The sequence below is a fragment of the Saimiri boliviensis genome, chromosome 2 (genome assembly GCF_048565385.1).
Source record: "Saimiri boliviensis isolate mSaiBol1 chromosome 2, mSaiBol1.pri, whole genome shotgun sequence".
Taxonomy (NCBI): domain Eukaryota; kingdom Metazoa; phylum Chordata; class Mammalia; order Primates; family Cebidae; genus Saimiri; species Saimiri boliviensis.
The window spans coordinates 101970633-101987450 of NC_133450.1; the positions used below are offsets into that span (position 1 = coordinate 101970633).

The window sequence follows — 16818 nt, forward strand, 5'->3', positions numbered from 1 at the left end:
ATATAACTTTATATAAACATATATATTTCTTAAATGTTAAGGATTTCTTGAACTGTTTTTCTTACTGCCATGTGTATTTCATAATGAAAACACTTTTATGTTAGCATTGTTTGTATTGGAGCACCTCAATAATATTTTAATTTTTAAATGTATCTCCATAGGTTGATAGTCATTGGCCTTTGTGGCTTCATGACATAAACAAGATTCAATTAAAATAACTAAGATCTATTATATTCACGATACGGGCATACCTTTGCCAAAGATACAGAGGTCACTAGTCAAAGCTCTTCCTCTAATGTTTGTTGATATATAAAGAAAAACTTAAGGTGAACAGTAATTATAATATGAAATAAAAATCATTGTCCAAATAGAGGTACACGATACTGCTATGAAGGGAGCATTCAAAATGGATGCTCCATTTGGCACCTGCAAGTAATGCAGAATAAAGACAGTATCTCCAAAGATTATCCATGTCTCTGGTTAGTTAGAACAGTAATTAGTATGTGTGGAGAACAGGGGATTGTGAAGCAGGGAAGGCATACTGGGAATGTATGGTGGAAGGATTCCGATAAGAGATCATATGTCTGCTTAAGTTTTAATTTTAGAAAATGACATTTCTTTTAAGGATATGTTTTCAATAATAGTGTTATTTAATAATACTCTCTTGTTTTTAATGAAATAGAATTCCTAAGATAATGAAATGTATCTATTTTGTATGCTCATTCATAATATGTTAGTTACTACAGCAATTTGAGTTAAGTATTCCAAAAATCTATTGAGTGACAAAAATCTTGTTTATATTTTTTATAGATAGTGTTTCCAGAAAAAAAGTTGGTTTGTGTTCCTGAAGCTGATATGAATTCAGAAGCATATAATGCACTATTTCTAAGAGGAATAATTATGCTTTTTGTACTTCTACTCACTACTAAAAGGCATAGAGTAGCAAATATCATTTTGTATTTATAAGTTTATAATAAATTAGTCACTAGAGTTTCATAAAATGAATCTAAATTGACAGGTGTTAGTGTTTTACTGGTATCTAAGGATCCTAATGAATGAATATAATTTTTTTAGTGTTCTAGTTTATTTTATAAGAAATATGGAAATACTTCTTAAGGCTGTATGTATTTCTTCACTAGAGAAGTGTCAGCATTGGTAAGGGCCACTAATATACATTGTATGGTTTCCTTTTATTTCGTTTGTTAAAAAATAATGTCAAAAGTTAAATATATGTATTGCAGATAATTTTGTAATTGTTTAAGAAATGTTAAACAATTACTTAAATCTTACAAACTGAAAATTCACTTTCCATTTGTCTGGAACTTTTGTAAAGATGCTTATGGCATCATCTTGGGTATTGTAATTATACCATGTAATTACAAGACTGAACATATTTACATCAATTACATAATTAGTTATAATTAGTCTAATTAGACTAATTATATAATTAGACAATAATCAACTCAAAATTCTTTTTTACAAATCATGAAAATTCACATGCAAAAAGCCTCCCAACACCCAAAATATCAAATTCAAATGATCAATAAAATAAAATTAACATCATGTGATAAAGTAGTTATAAATAATAAACTAAATTATATTCATTATCACATGTGTGTATATATATATATATATATATATATGCCATTTGATAACATTAATGTGTGTGTGCATATAGTCTCTACTTTCTTTTTTTTTTGAGACGGAGTTTCACTTTTGTTACCCAGGCTGGAGTGCAATGGCACCATCTCGGCTCACTGCAACCTCCACCTCCTGGGTTCAAGCAATTCTCCTGCCTCAGCCTCCTGAGTAGCTGGGATTACAGGCACGTGCCACCATGCCCAGCTAATGTTTTTGTATTTTTAGTAGAGACGGGGTTTCACCATGTTGACCAGGATGGTCTCGATCTCTTGACCTAGTGATCCACCCGCCTCGGCCTCCCAAAGTGCTGGGATTACAGGCTTCAGCCACCGCGCCCAGCGTATAGTCTCTACTTTCTTATACATTCTGCTGTATAGTTTTAAAACATTGTATCCTGACTGTAATGAATTAAGAAGGTGCAAGGCTCAAAATTTTCCATAATTCTGTTATTTTAAAAAATATTCTTTTAACAGACTTCAGCTATATTACCTACTCTACCCATTGACATGATATATACATTAATCTTACAGATTAACTTAGAGACCATGTAACCTGTGTCCTCTAGGTTCATATGTTTTGGTATCTTGTTTTCTGACTGCAAGAAGTTATTTTAGCTCACCCAGAACAACTCTCCAGTCCCAGGATAGCTGAACCATTGGGAAATCATGGATCTAGAGGCTTTTCTTTCTTTTTTTGTCTATCCTTTATAGTCCATTTTGTGTTGCCAAAGGAACACCTGAAATTAGGCAATGCATAAAGAAAAAGAGATTTATTTGGTTCTCAGTTTTGCAGACTATACAAGAAGCATGATACTGCATCTGCATCTCGTGAGGGCTTTATGCTGCTTTCACCATGGCAAAGGGGAGCTGGTATGTGCAGAGGTCACATGGTAAGAGAGGAAGTCAGGGGGCGGGTGCCAGATTGTTTTTAACAACCAGCTCTCATCAGAACTAACAGAACTCACTCACAGTCCCCCTCAGGACATTATTCATGAGGAGTCTGCCACCATGACCCAGATGCTTTTCATTAGGGTCTACCTCCAACATTAGGAGGGAGGCCTATCTCAACATGAGGATTAGGGGACAGTCATCCAAACTATAGCACCTTCTCATATGCCTATTTTGCTGCTGTGCTCTGAATAAGAATTAACTAGGATATGCATGTACATACCCTTGTATTTATAGGGCTCTAAAGAATAGAAATAATCTCAAACAGTAGTAGGAATAATCTTTTGTAATCTCAATATTACCACAAAATTAATATTTTTTTTTACTTTTAGATAACATAAATACCAGCAGTGTCCCTGACCACAAAAAGGCATACAAAATGTTTTAAGAATGCATCCTTTACAAAAGTCACCTCTGTATTTTAACGGCCAGAGCTGCATTCATGTTGGTTCTGTGTACTTGATTATTGTATGTATTTCCCTTGGGGCTTACCTTTGTTTTACATTCTTTCGTCCATAGTGACTGTTTAATTCTCCTATGAATGGCCCCAAATGCAGCCGTATAAATCTGTCTTGCAGACTACCCTAATGTAAAGATTTTTAAAATTCCTATTACTACCATTAGAGTCAACTTGGTTCAGGAAGCTTGCTAAAAACTTACTGTGTACAAGATGATGAGCTGGCTCTATTCTTTTCTAGTCAGCAATCTTTCCTGAGTTGACAACATGCACAACACTGTGCAAATGGTAGGGAATAGAATTTGAAGTGATCTCATTAAATGGAAAGGCAGGGTCAATACATACACATAATGTAAATGATAAAAACATATGCAAATATGTAAACAAAGGTGATTGATATAAATAGACAAAAGGTATTAAAAAGTAGAGGAGAATACACGTAGGTAGAATATACTTCTAAAGGGTGGATCAGAAGTAAGAGTTTTTAGGTTGGAATCTCTTCTTTTTGAGGCTGGTGCAGTGGCTCATGCCTATAGTCCCAGCACTTTGGGAGGCCAAGGCAGGCAGATCACTTGAGGCCAGGAGTTCCAGACCAGCCTGGTCAATATGGTGAAACCCTGTCTCTACTGGAGATACAAAAATTAGCTGGCCATGAGGTTACGTGCCTATAATCCCAGCTACTTGAGAGGCTGAAGCATGAGAATCGCTTGAACCTGGAGGTGAGTTACAGTTAGCCAAAATCAGATGACTGCACTCTTGCCTGTGTGACAGAGTGAGACTATGTCTCAAAAAAAAAAAAAATATATATATATATATATATATATATATATATATGAATGAAGAAAACTCTTATATTGGCTGTCAGATAATATTCAAAAGGACTGGAGAGTAGAGTACAGTTGTTTGGTGAAATGGAGAATTAGGGTTGGTGAAAATCAAGTTTAAAGTATTTTCCAAAATGAGAAGGCAAGCCTTGTTGGAAAAAAGTGGAGGAGATTGGTAGCATTAAACATGTAATAAGTAAATTTAGAATAAATACAAATCTGTGACCATAACCCATCTAATATAAGCTTTCCAAGCTTTGAAGTCTTATTTTACGCTGTTTGTTGCACTGCACTCCAGTCACATTAATTTTCTTTCTAGCTCTCCAACATGCCAGCCTTACTGCTGTGTCAGGGTCTCTGTGGTTGTGAGTTCCAGTGTCATTCTGTATCACTCATCCCTCCAGTGAATTTCTAGTTCTTCAACTTTTAACTCAAGTAAGACCTCCTGAAAGCTGCTTTCCAGTCTGTTCCATTTAAGTAGCTTACCACATCGTTATTTCTCTCTATCTCTATGTATGCTCTTGTTTGATTTACTTGGTAGCATTTAATACTCTGAAATCATCCTTTGCATTTGTCTAGATATTGATTGTTTCGCATATATGTTTCATGTTTTTCCCACGGTGTTCCCAGCATTCAAAAGGTGATTGGCACAGAGTATGTACTAAATGATTGTCTGTCTGTTGAAATAAGGCTATAGTTAATTTTTTATGAACATTTTACTGAAATACTTGTGTAGAAAAGCACATGAAACCTAAGTGTACAGCTTGATGAGTTTTTAGAGAGATCACACCCCTTCTAGTAGATTGAAGATCAAGAAACAGAACACTGGAGCAGTTCATCCCCTCCATGTTTTTGGTAAATTTTAAGTAATCAACTGACTATTTCTTAAAGTGGGAGATAGGACATGCCATGGCAAGATAACATTTAAATTAATTGAGAATCCTTGATATAATTTTTATGTTTTACAGGGAACATGGAGACAGCCTGGCTATGTACAGATATTCGTAGTTCAAGTAAAAATATTTAAATATAGAAACATTACAGTGAAAAATCAGAGTCTAGTTGATTATTAGTATGATAAAATTTACAGAAGGGGCAAAAAATGATAAAGTAATGAGGATAATATCAGAAGTACAGCAGAGAGGCAGGGACAGAGTTGTTTAATGAGGAAGAATGAAGATGTCTAATTTGTATAGATAGATACTATGTTTTGTAACTTTTATTATTATAGAGTCATTCTAGGCTGGGCACAGGGGCTCATGCCTGTAATCCCAGCACTTTGGGCAGCCAAGGCAGGTGGATCACTTGAGGTCAGGAGTTCCAAACCAGCCTGGCCAACATGGTGAAACTCCATCTCTACTAAAAATACAAAAATTAGCTGGGTGTGATGCTGCATGCCTGTAATCCCAACTACTTGGGAGGCTGAGGCAGGAGAATTGCTTGAACCCGGGAGGCAGAGGTTGCGGTGAGCCGAGATCGCACCATTGCACTTGAGCCTGGGCGACAAGAGCAAGACTCCATCTCAAAAAACAATAAATAAATAAAGTCATTGTGTTTATATATTATAACTACATTTCTTCTTGGGGGATATGTTGAGTGGGAAAGACCAACTCTTTTTTTAACTTTAAGTTTAGGGGTACATGTGCAGGTTTGTTACATAGGTAAACATGTTCATGGGGGTTTGTTGTATGGATTATTTAATCACCCAGGTATTAAGTCTGGTATCCATTATTTTTCTTGATCCTCTCTCTTTTCCCAGCCTTTACCCTCCAGTAAGCCCCAGTGTGTGTTTTTGCTCTCTATGTGTTTGTGTTCTCATCATTTAGCTACCACTTGTAAGTGAGAACGTGTGGTATTTGGTTTTCTTTACCTGCATTAGTTTGCTAAGGATAATGGTCTCCAGCTCCATCAATGCTCCTGCAAAGGACATGATTCCATTCTTTTTTTTTTTTTTTTTTTTTTTTGGTGATTACATAGTTTTAACGGTGTATATATATACCACATTTTCTTTAACCAGTCTAACATGATGGCCATTTAGGTTGATTCCATGTCTTTGCTATTGTGAATAGTGCTGCAATAAACATATGTGTGCATGTGTCATTATAACAGAATTATTTATATTCCTTTGGGTATATACCCAGTAATAATAGGATTGCTGGGTCAAATGATATTTCTGTCAGAAAGACCAAAATTTAAGTCTGTCTTGTTAAATATTTATAAAGCAATGGATAGGAAATGCTTTCTCTTTGCTGTTGTGGGATATGCAGTATACCTCTGCCCTTAGGGGGCTTATGATTCAGTAAGAACACAGCTCAACACCCTAAATCATAACTCATAAGCAAACATTAAATAGTGAGTTACAAGTAGATGTCATAGTATAAGATGCAATGGCTATTCCAAAGAAAGATAATTTAGTTATAACTGGTAAGATCTGAAAAGGCTTCAAAAAGTAAGTACATGTATTTTTTGAACTATACATCAGTTCAGATAGGAACGAAAAATGACTCAGAGCAAGGGATGGGGAGCATTAGGAAATCATAATGAGATATTTCAAGACAGTGACTTAACTAATTTGATGAGATTGAAGAGTTTGTATGAAAAATAATGAAAAAGTAGTTTTGCTTAGACTGCATAGAGTTTCAAATGATGAATTAAGGGTTTATTTAATTTTTTTTTCAGTGAAGGAGAGCAATTTAAGTTTTTCAGGACCTTAATCCTTGATCCCACCCCCCCCAAAAAAAGAAAAAAGAGAATTAGAAATCCAGGACAGATTATCCTAAGAGATCCAAAAGGATAAAAGACTACATGTCTTCTTGGGAAAAATGCTGGGCGGGAGAGACTAAAATTTAAGTATGTCCTATTAAGTGTGCCAGCAAACATTGCAACTCAAAGGACAGAAAACATTAGGAACATCTAGAATTTATTAATTACAATACTGTTGGTGATTTTTAGCAAGTGTGCTTTTTATCTTTTTGTCTAGACATTTGTCAGTTGTCTATACATAAGCGCTAATTGAAACTGATAACAGATCAGATTTCACTAGGAATGTATTAGTACAAAGTTGCAGACTTCAGTAGCTAGAATATTCAAGGGTTAAACAACCAAGAAATGACTAAATTATCATATCTGTAATTAATTGCCTATATATGAGGGGCTGTCAAAGGAGTAAAGGTAATCTAAAGTCTTAGAAATCAGCAGAGAAGTATAGAAGCATACAAAAGAAAGGATTATTGAATTTTAACAAGATATCACCATTAATGAAATTAGTGTGTACTATTTCAATGGAATGTTAGAAACGTATTATTGAGAAAATGCAAATTAAAAAGAATGTGTTGGTAAGAAACAGAAATGAAGTACTGACAGTTTAATTAACTGTGAATAAAGAGACTTTATTATTAAATATACATCTAAATGACAGTGTTCTTATTTGTTTATATTTGAGAATCACTATCACTCCATGGTTGCTTTTAGAGTATTGACTACATATCATTTTTCTGAATGATGAGAGGTTGGTACTTTTTGGAGCAACTGTGTATACACACACACACACACACACACACACACACACACACAATTTGATAATTTGTCTTCAGTTCAAATATAGCTAGATAGATGAAAATCGGTAGAAATGCAACTGAAAGAAAGACATGGATGTAGATATCAATGATAATAGCTACAGATACATGCAGTTACATATATAGGATAATATAATGAAATAATATATAATACATGCAACTGCATATTTATGTCTGTATATATACATGCAATAAGCTTTTAGAATACTGACTAAATATAGTAAATCTTTGAGAATGATTAGAGGTTGGTACATTTTGGAGTAATTGTGTGTGTATATATATACACACACAAATATACATATATATGTGTATATATACATATAGTGCATCTGAAACTTAAGGGAGAATTCTGGAATAGGGGCTCAGACTTGGGAGGGGGGCAAGAAAATAGAGCTTGTAGTAGAAATTCATCAGCAAGGATAATACTACCTAATGACGTTTTATAAAGTGAGGTTAATTATGGGATAAGTAGAATCCCAGGGAGTAACACTAATTATGTTGAGAGGATTAAAAAAAAGCCAAGAAATTTGGGCAATGAGTGTCACAAAGGTAGGACAGGTAAGATGTATCACTTTACTCAAAAATTTTCTGAGTTGACTAATTCTAGTGTATCATTTTCTTTCAGCTGTTCTAACTAAGCACATTTTGTATGTATTTTATATAACACGGGAATTCTGTAACACAAGAGAAGACTTTTATATATAAACTCTGGAAACTCATAGATTTCTTTGTATATTTGTATGGGATACATTTATATTTGCTTGTATATTGAAAATTCAGTGTTTTTTCTAAAGAAAAATTAAAGGTAGATTTTTTTTTTTTATACCACTGATGAAAATGCTGAGGGTGTGACTGATTTAAGACTGAATTTGGACAGTGAATGAAAATACTTATGGCCACAATGTGTATGCACACTGGAACAGAGAATAATCTGACACATTTACAAAACTGTGTACCTATGCTGGGGCAAGCTTTCTTGCAAATGAACAGCAGTGTTTTTATGTAGTAAGGCACTAAGTATTTCAGTCCTCCTCAATAACATATGAAATTGTTGCAATTTTTAAAACTCAGTGAACGTTACCCATATAAGGCGGTGAAACACATTGTTCCATATACAGATAATCTGGAAAAAATTAACATTTTGATTTTTTTATATATCCCTAATACTATAAAATCATTAGATCACTGTTTTGCCATCAAAATAAGTAAGTTACTTATAAGAAATATTTTGAGAAGATGCATTAATGACTTTAGAAGGCAAAGAAAGCCCAGGGGACCCAATTTGAATTGGGCAGGAGAATTTAATTTTTGTTTTTTGTCCTTTTTTTTTTTTTGTCCTTTCAACAATTTCAATCTAATGTTTTTACAAAATCTTTCCTGGCTCATCAAGAGTTTGTTAGATACTTCTGACCACTTGCCTGATTTGCATCTATCTACAATTGTGTAGATTTACCTGGAGACCTCGCCCTTAGCCCTTAAACACTTGAACATGAAATAATAATAGTATAAAAATACTCATGAATGCTTCTTTCCTTCAGTTTTAGATCTGTCACCTGTCATTGCTCCATATACAAAATATTTATGTTTATAAATTTAATTATGTATCATTGGACTTACTTAATTAACTTTGGTCTAACAACTGTATTTCATTTGTTGGCTTTCTTCAGATTCTTTTATCTTCTCACATCCATGTCTGAATAGATTGCAATGTTTGTTGAATGCACTCATTATTAAGTACGCTGTTCTGATCTTTGCATAATAATTTGCATAACTACCACCAGAAATAGATTTTTCCCCTGAGGAAGCTAGTTTGCAAAGAAAATGTTATGAATTTTCATTGTAGTCTGTTAGTTTTTATCTCCAGGCATACTTAATATTACAGTATTATTTTAAAATCCAGTGTTATTTTAAAGTTAGTGCATTTATAACTTATTTTAAAGTTGGGGCATTTTCCTTAAAAAAAGCAGTCTGGCATATTCTGATAATAGGATTTAGTACAATGAAATGTGATGTCTCATTCATTCATTCTGGTTGTGTTGGCTTTTTCTTATGACTTTTTTTTTTTTTTTTTTTTTTTTTTTTTTTTACATTTTCAGGGTGAAACAAAGATCTTAAAACTAAAGAATCTTCGACCTCAGGACTATGCTAATTATAGCTGCATTGCTTCAGTGAGGAATGTATGTAATATTCCTGATAAGATGGTGTCATTTAGACTGTCCAATAAAACAGGTATGAAATTATCTCTGTATGTTACATGTCTCTTATCTACAACTAATGTTTAAAAAACTCCCTTTAATTATTTTAAATACCAGATGGTTTCTATGATGTATGTAGGAATAAGCACATTTATTCCTAGAAAATTCTGGGATATCTGAAAATCTTCGTACATGGACACAGTAATATGTCATTGTAATATACTCTGTGTAATATGCGTGTATAGCATACGAAATTGTAGCTCCTTAAAGCGTTGCATTCATAAATGTTGCCAACAAGCCTATATCCTGTTCAGAAATATTCTTGTGAAATACTAGATTATATAAAATATAAAATTTGTGATTTACATTTCTAAATGAGTTTTATGCTTTCAAATTTAAGTAAAAGAACCTTTGACTTTATGTCAAGTCAAGAACACTAATAGGTAATTTGAGATAGATGTTTTTAGAACAGTATGTTTTGTAGAAATGTCAAAACATTAGTAAGATTGAAACTTAAGTTCACTTGTGTTGAGTAATACAGACCTCAGAATAATGGTAAATGTATTAAGAAGAAATTGATAAATGAAACAGCAAAGAGAGAGCATGTGAGTAAAACATACTTTCTATGATTGTGCATAGAGAATCACCTTAATAAATTAACATTTGAACTGGTTTTGAGGTGCTCCAATTTTTCATGGCGGTTAATAGGAATTTTTACTTTTAAGTAACTATATTAAGCTAAAGAGTTTTAAACACCCCTTTCCCATTAACAAAAATCTCTAAAAGTATGGACTTTTTTTGTGTCTGGCTCTAGATTCTGCTTGTGTCACTTATTAGCTTTCGTGCCTTGTTGAGTAAATCACTTCACTTTTCCTTGCCTGATTTCCTTATAGAGTTGTAGAAAGAATTAATGAGTGGATATGTATAAAGTATATGGAACACACTTTATTAGTTATTCCAGCAAAGAGCTGGTCAGCAAAGTCCAACCAAGTCAGTTGGTAAAAAGATCAAGCCTAGGACATTATTGTAAAATGTATTTTAAAATGTCAGCTACTGCATTGTTTCATCAACATATGTTCCACTGAGTTGCCAGGATTTCGAAATGCTCATTGTTTTATAAATTTTTCTATTCATCAGAAACTTGGAACCCTTCTCTTAGGGGTCAGCAATGATAGAAACACAGATTTTGGCTAGGATTTAAATTGTCTTAAACTAGAGAATGTGTTAGTATGTATGAGTTAAAAGTAATTAGAGGAAAGTACAAGCACAATGAGAAAATTAAACTTTATCAATAAGCATAAGAAATAGTTGATGGAAATTATGTTGAGAAAAAATAGAAATATAAAATCTTAGTGGACTTAGGACTTAAAAAAGTTAATCTTATCTGACTTTAAAAAAGGGGAAATCGGATATTGAGAAACAAAAATAAAGAGGTTAACATATAAGAACTGGCTATAAGTATGTTATTCTTGGCATGAAATGTATTGTGACTTACAACTAATTTTGTTTTTCTTAGCTTCTTTAATATATTTTTGAAATACCTATGATTAAGCGAGAAAATTAAAGTGAACACAGGGCCTATGGGATGAATAAAAGCATTACTATGGAATGAGGAAGAAAAAAACACTAGGAATATTATTACTTAAATTACCACCTGGCACTTTAGCAGTGCCTTATTAATTTTTAAAGTCTTTAGTATTTGTATTTACATCTGTTTATAACTACAGGAACGTAAACAGGTAGATTTTTCTTGTCCTGTCGTTTTCTATCATCTGACAGGTAATGAACTATCCTGCAGCAGTTAAAGCATGCTCATTGGATTGTTTGGAGAATGAACAAAATTGGCATATACAAAAATTCGTTAAAGACACAGAGAAACAATAAAATTAGATGTAATATTTTTATGATTTAATATTTTTATGTTTTGGATATGATTTTATCATTTTCCAAGGTTTCATAGCTCACAGTAAAATGTCATTGTAATATACTCTATGTAATATGTTTGCATGTATAACACACAAAATTATAGCTCCTTAAAATATTACATTCATAAATGTCACCAACAAGCTTATACCCTTGGAATGGGGAGGAGATGGACTCCAGTGTTTGAAGAGTTATTTTAAATAGGAGGCTAACACCTCTTCTTAGTTTTCATAGAGATGGAGAAAATGAACTTAAATCTCAGCCAGAGTGTTTTGTTAGGAATAAATAAGGACTTCATACCTTAAAGCCTAAAGGGAAAGATTACTTGAAAATCTTGAAAAAAGTGAATCTTGAAATCACTTCTATGAAAAGTGATAGAATTCCTGAAATCTTTTAAAGTAGCTGGATGACTTTATTTCAGTGATTATTTTTGAACAATTTTTGGCTCAGAAAACGGTCTCTTTTTTTTTTTTTTTTTTTTTTTGAGACAGAGTCTCCTCTGTCGACCAGGTTGGAGTGCAGTGGCACAGTATCTGCTCACTGCATCCTCTGCCTCCAGGGTTCAAGTGATACTCCTGCCTCAGCCTCCCAAGTAGCTGGGATTACAGGCATGTGCAACTGTGCCTGGCTAATTTTTGTGTTTTTAGTAGAGACGGGGTTTCACCATGTTGGACAGGATGATCTCCATCTCCTGCCCTCGTGATCCACCCATCTCAGCCTCCCAAAGTGCTGGGATTTCAGTCGTGAGCCACCACACATGGCCAGAAATCAGTGTTTGAGTACCTGTCCTATGGAGGTCACAGGGGTGCTGTAACCAGAGATACTTTATTAAATCTTTCAGCTTTATGTTGCATTCTTTAGTTTTCAGCTAATGTATATCTAGACCCAGCAAATATAAAACCTATTACTTTCCTTTATAAATTATCTCACAAAAAATTTTGATTGATGTCCACTACAAAATGAATATCAGAATTATGGTAAATCACTGAGTTTAAAAATATAAGCTAGTGCATATTCGACTCTTCAGTAACTGTAATCAGACATGTCGTAGACCTGATACTTTACACATTTAAACTGGGTTGACTTCAGAAATTTTTCTATCTGGTGGTGCTTATAGTTGAAAGGGTTTGTAAATTTCAAATAGGTGAAATCATTGAGGTGGCTTTCAAAGTACACAGGATATAAATTAAGCTGAGGGCATCCTGATGCAAAAAGGTCTATAAAGTACAAATGATTTCATGCAAGGTATTTCATTGCTCTTTTAATAGTGGAAGAGGAACATAAGTCACCATTGCCATAATCAGTGTGAAAGTCAGTTGCTCCTAGTGATTCTTACCGTTTTGCGTCTCTAAGTGATATACATAAAATTACCGTATTTTAAACTCTGGGTTTGCAAAATGTCAAGGAAAATGTGTGCCTCTTGAGAGGAGAAAATTGCAAATATTGTAATATAATTTGTTAATCCTCCATGTAAACAAATATGTTTATTAAAGTCTTGCTTAACTTTATAAATTATTCTTGTAATGAATGTCAAATAATTGGCTAATAAATGAACTTTTGGTAGAGACATTGCCATTGGAACATCTCCGCAGTAACATCAACTTTTTAATTGCAGTCAGTCTATGGACCTGATTTGCACAAAGCCCAAATGATACAGGTATAAAGATGGAAACAATTTGTACTAGAAGTAAAAATTTCTATAAAGTTCTTGCGGAACAATTGCACCATGGAGTAAGTTTTCTGGCTCCATCCCACACCTGCTGAATTAGACTTTCACAGATGACTTGGCAATGTATACACTTTAAACCAGTTTAAATAATTGCTTCAGAAGATAATATGTAGTCCTTGTTATCATACTGTTTTTCTTGAGCCCTTCCATTTTGTGAATAGGAACTTTTGTTAATAGAAATACATTTACAATCCTTTGGATATATACCCAGTAAGGGGATTGCTGGGTCAAATGGAATTTCTATTTCTAGATCCTTGAGGAAGCACCATACTGTCTGACAAAGGGCTGATATCCAGAATTTACAAAGAACTAAAACAGATTTATAAGAAAAAAAACAATCTCATTCAAAAGTGGGGAAAGGATATGAACAGAAACTTTACAAAAGAAAACATACATGAGGCCAACAAACATATGAAAAAACGCTCATCGTCACTGTTCATTAGAGAAATGCAAATCAAAACTACATTGAGATACCATCTCACGCCGGTTAGAATGGTGATCATTAAAAAATTTGGAGACAACAGATGGTGGAGAGGATGTGGAGAAATAGGGACACTTTTACACTGTTGGTGGGGAGAAATGCCAGATATAGGTAAAGGGGAGGAAGGCAGCAAATTACGTTGCCATGTGTGTACCTATGCAACAATCTTGCATGTTCTCCACATGTACCCCCAAACCTAAAATGCAATAATAGAAAAAAGAAATACACTTACTAGAACTGCTTCAAAAGGCAGTGTCTGGGTGTCATTGTAAAAGTCAGTATCATCTGTAGCATTACCAGTCATGTGATTTTTTAACTTTTCTATGAAATGGCATTGTGGTAGAGCTCATAATTGTCTATCAGCCATGGGAAGTGTTAATTAATTTGTTGGCTCCCATTTCTTGTTTGGCGTGCTGTGAATATGTCTCCTGCCATGGAAGTGTCATTATGCATCATACCTAATCTGGCTGTCTTAAAACTCATCAGGACAGTTCATAGAATTTTATAAAAGATGAAGTGACATGTTTATTTCTTGCCATGCATGCTGATGAATTGACACAGTGCTGAGTAGGGTCTAGAAGTTGTTTTGGTTGTTTCCCTACTCGTATTTTGATGAAAAGGGATATTACCTCTTGATTGGTAAATTTTTTTAATTTATTTTTCAAATATACATATATGTGTATATATACATATATAGGTATATATGTGTATATATACACATATATGTATATATATATACACACATATCTGTGTGTATATAAAGATATATATATAAAGAGGTATATATATGTGTATATATATACGTATGTAAACATATATATAAACACATATATATACACATATGTACACACATACATGTATACATATATAAACATATATATGTTTATATGTGTATATATGTGTTTATATATGTATATATACATATATATGTATGTGTATATATTTTTCACTGAGGGCACAGCTAGTATGTGAAATGGAAGAAAAAAATTGGACTTTTTACCTTTCATGCACTGAAATACTGGAAATATGAGTGCTTTAATATTTTTTTTTATCATAGATAATAATCCAGGTTATCCGAACAACAGTGTTTACTACTACAGCCAATAATGGAATACAACCAAAGTCATTAAGATTCAAAGTCTAAGGTTTAAATTTTGGTTCTGAAATCTTTTAGGATGTTAGTTAGCCTCTCTGAACTTATTTTTCGCCTTCTTAAAAATGAAGAAAGGCCGGGCGCGGTGGCTCAAGCCTGTAATCCCAGCACTTTGGGAGGCCGAGGCGGGTGGATCACGAGGTCGAGAGATCGAGACCATCCTGGTCAACATGGTGAAACCCCGTCTCTACTAAAAATACATAAAAACTAGCTGGGCGTGGTGGCGCGTGCCTGTAATCCCAGCTACTCAGGAGGCTGAGGCAGGAGAATTGCCTGAACCCAGGAGGCGGAGGTTGTGGTGAGCCGAGATCGCGCCATTGCACTCCAGCCTGGGTAACAAGAGCGAAACTCCGTCTCAAAAAAAAAAAAAAAAAAGAAAAGAAAAGAAAAGAAGAAAACAAAAGACCCACATTACTTCATCTGTAGGCAGTAAATGCTATTCAGTGCACAGCTTTAAGAAGCAGCACACAGTTTACTGAGTAAACACTCAGTAAATAGTTATAATTGGGTTGTAAAGCTAGATAATATAAATGAGGAATAAAGTTTATATTATCAGCAATCATGGTAAGTTCAAAGAATCTCAGATTTTTGCCAGTATACAGTGTATAGTTTCAATCATGGATGACTAATCTTAAAATAAGTTCATGATCGTTTTATGGATTGCTTTTGTCATTGCATATATTATATATTTTTATTTCCCACTAAAATCTATAGAAGTGATTCATATTCTAGGTATATTTAACCTATTAGGAGAAAAAATGTTTAATGTAAATACAAAATATGCTTGATGAAATTGATAATGCTTTGTTAATAGAAGAGACTTGTGCTGGGGTTCAGGGGTTCAGGGGCGCCCTCATTTCCCCTGAGAGGACGTTTCTCCAAGGTTCTTGGTCTCCTGCTCTCTCAAGAATGAGAGAGGGGACGCTAGCAGGTGCTCTTGTAAAGTAAAATACTGTTCCCCAAACAGAGTTTACAGAAAGCGACTTTATTTAGGTAGAGAAAGAGAAAAAGGAGAAGAGAGAAAATTTCCAGGAAGAATGTGGAAGGAGAAGACTCCAGAGGGAAAATCTAGGAGGGGAAACAGAGCTACCGCTATGTGGGAGGGGATTCCAGAGAGCTGGAAATCTGGTGTGGGAGAAGGAGCACGGGGATTTATCCTGGGAGAAATTCCTACCTCTCCAAGTTCCTCTGTCCAATGACAGGAGTTCCTTTAAATTTCCATTCGGGGTGATCGACTCTTAGTTTCTTTCGTGCCTGGGAAATTTAGACATAAACCGTTAAATCTCCCAGATGGAGAGAGATGGGAGGGGGGCATGGCACTGGGAAGTTCTTACCCTTAAAACTACGCCCCCTTGTGGACCCGGAAAGAGAACACCTTCCCTCACTTGCAAAGTTGTTGATATTCAACAGACTCTTCCTTTCAGTGTTCTGTCATTTTCTAAAGTAATCAAGCATATATATGACCTATTTTCACTAATGTAACTTCAGAAATGTAAAAATATAGATGATGAAGAGGCGGCGATTCTGTCAACAGAAGGAATGATGATTATGAAATTTCAATTGTGGTTTTTCTAAAGCAGCATCCAGAGCAATATGATCCAGATTTTTCAAGATTCTGTTACCATCATAAAAGGAAGTTTGTGTGTTGCTGGCAGCAGCCTACATCTGTGCATTTTGTTGTCTTAGCATCGAAGTTTTCAAATGTCTTTCTTCAAATGTATGTTGAGACTATGAGTTCTTAAGTAACTATGCCCCAAAACTATTAACTCTCCCAGAAGATATCATGATTCAGATACAATGAATAGCTAAAAACACAAGATGAAATAATAGCCTTAGTCAAATGAAAGGTAACACTATTATACTTACTGAAAATGATGCAAATTATTGAAAAGC

At 34.1% G+C, this 16818-nt stretch overlaps 1 protein-coding gene across 6 annotated transcripts in view; it reads left to right on the forward strand.

The window, feature by feature from the left end:
- Positions 1–16818, forward strand: part of MDGA2 (MAM domain containing glycosylphosphatidylinositol anchor 2) — an 845750-nt gene that overhangs the window by 535703 nt on the left and 293229 nt on the right. For all 6 annotated transcript variants that reach the window (XR_012516333.1, XR_012516332.1, XM_003930557.4 and 3 more), the window contains one exon: positions 9541–9673. Coding sequence is in view for 4 of the 6 variants with exons in the window: in XM_003930557.4 (XP_003930606.2) it covers positions 9541–9673 (133 nt within the window). In the remaining 2 variants the exon portion in view is untranslated. The remainder of the gene's footprint in view (positions 1–9540; positions 9674–16818) is intronic.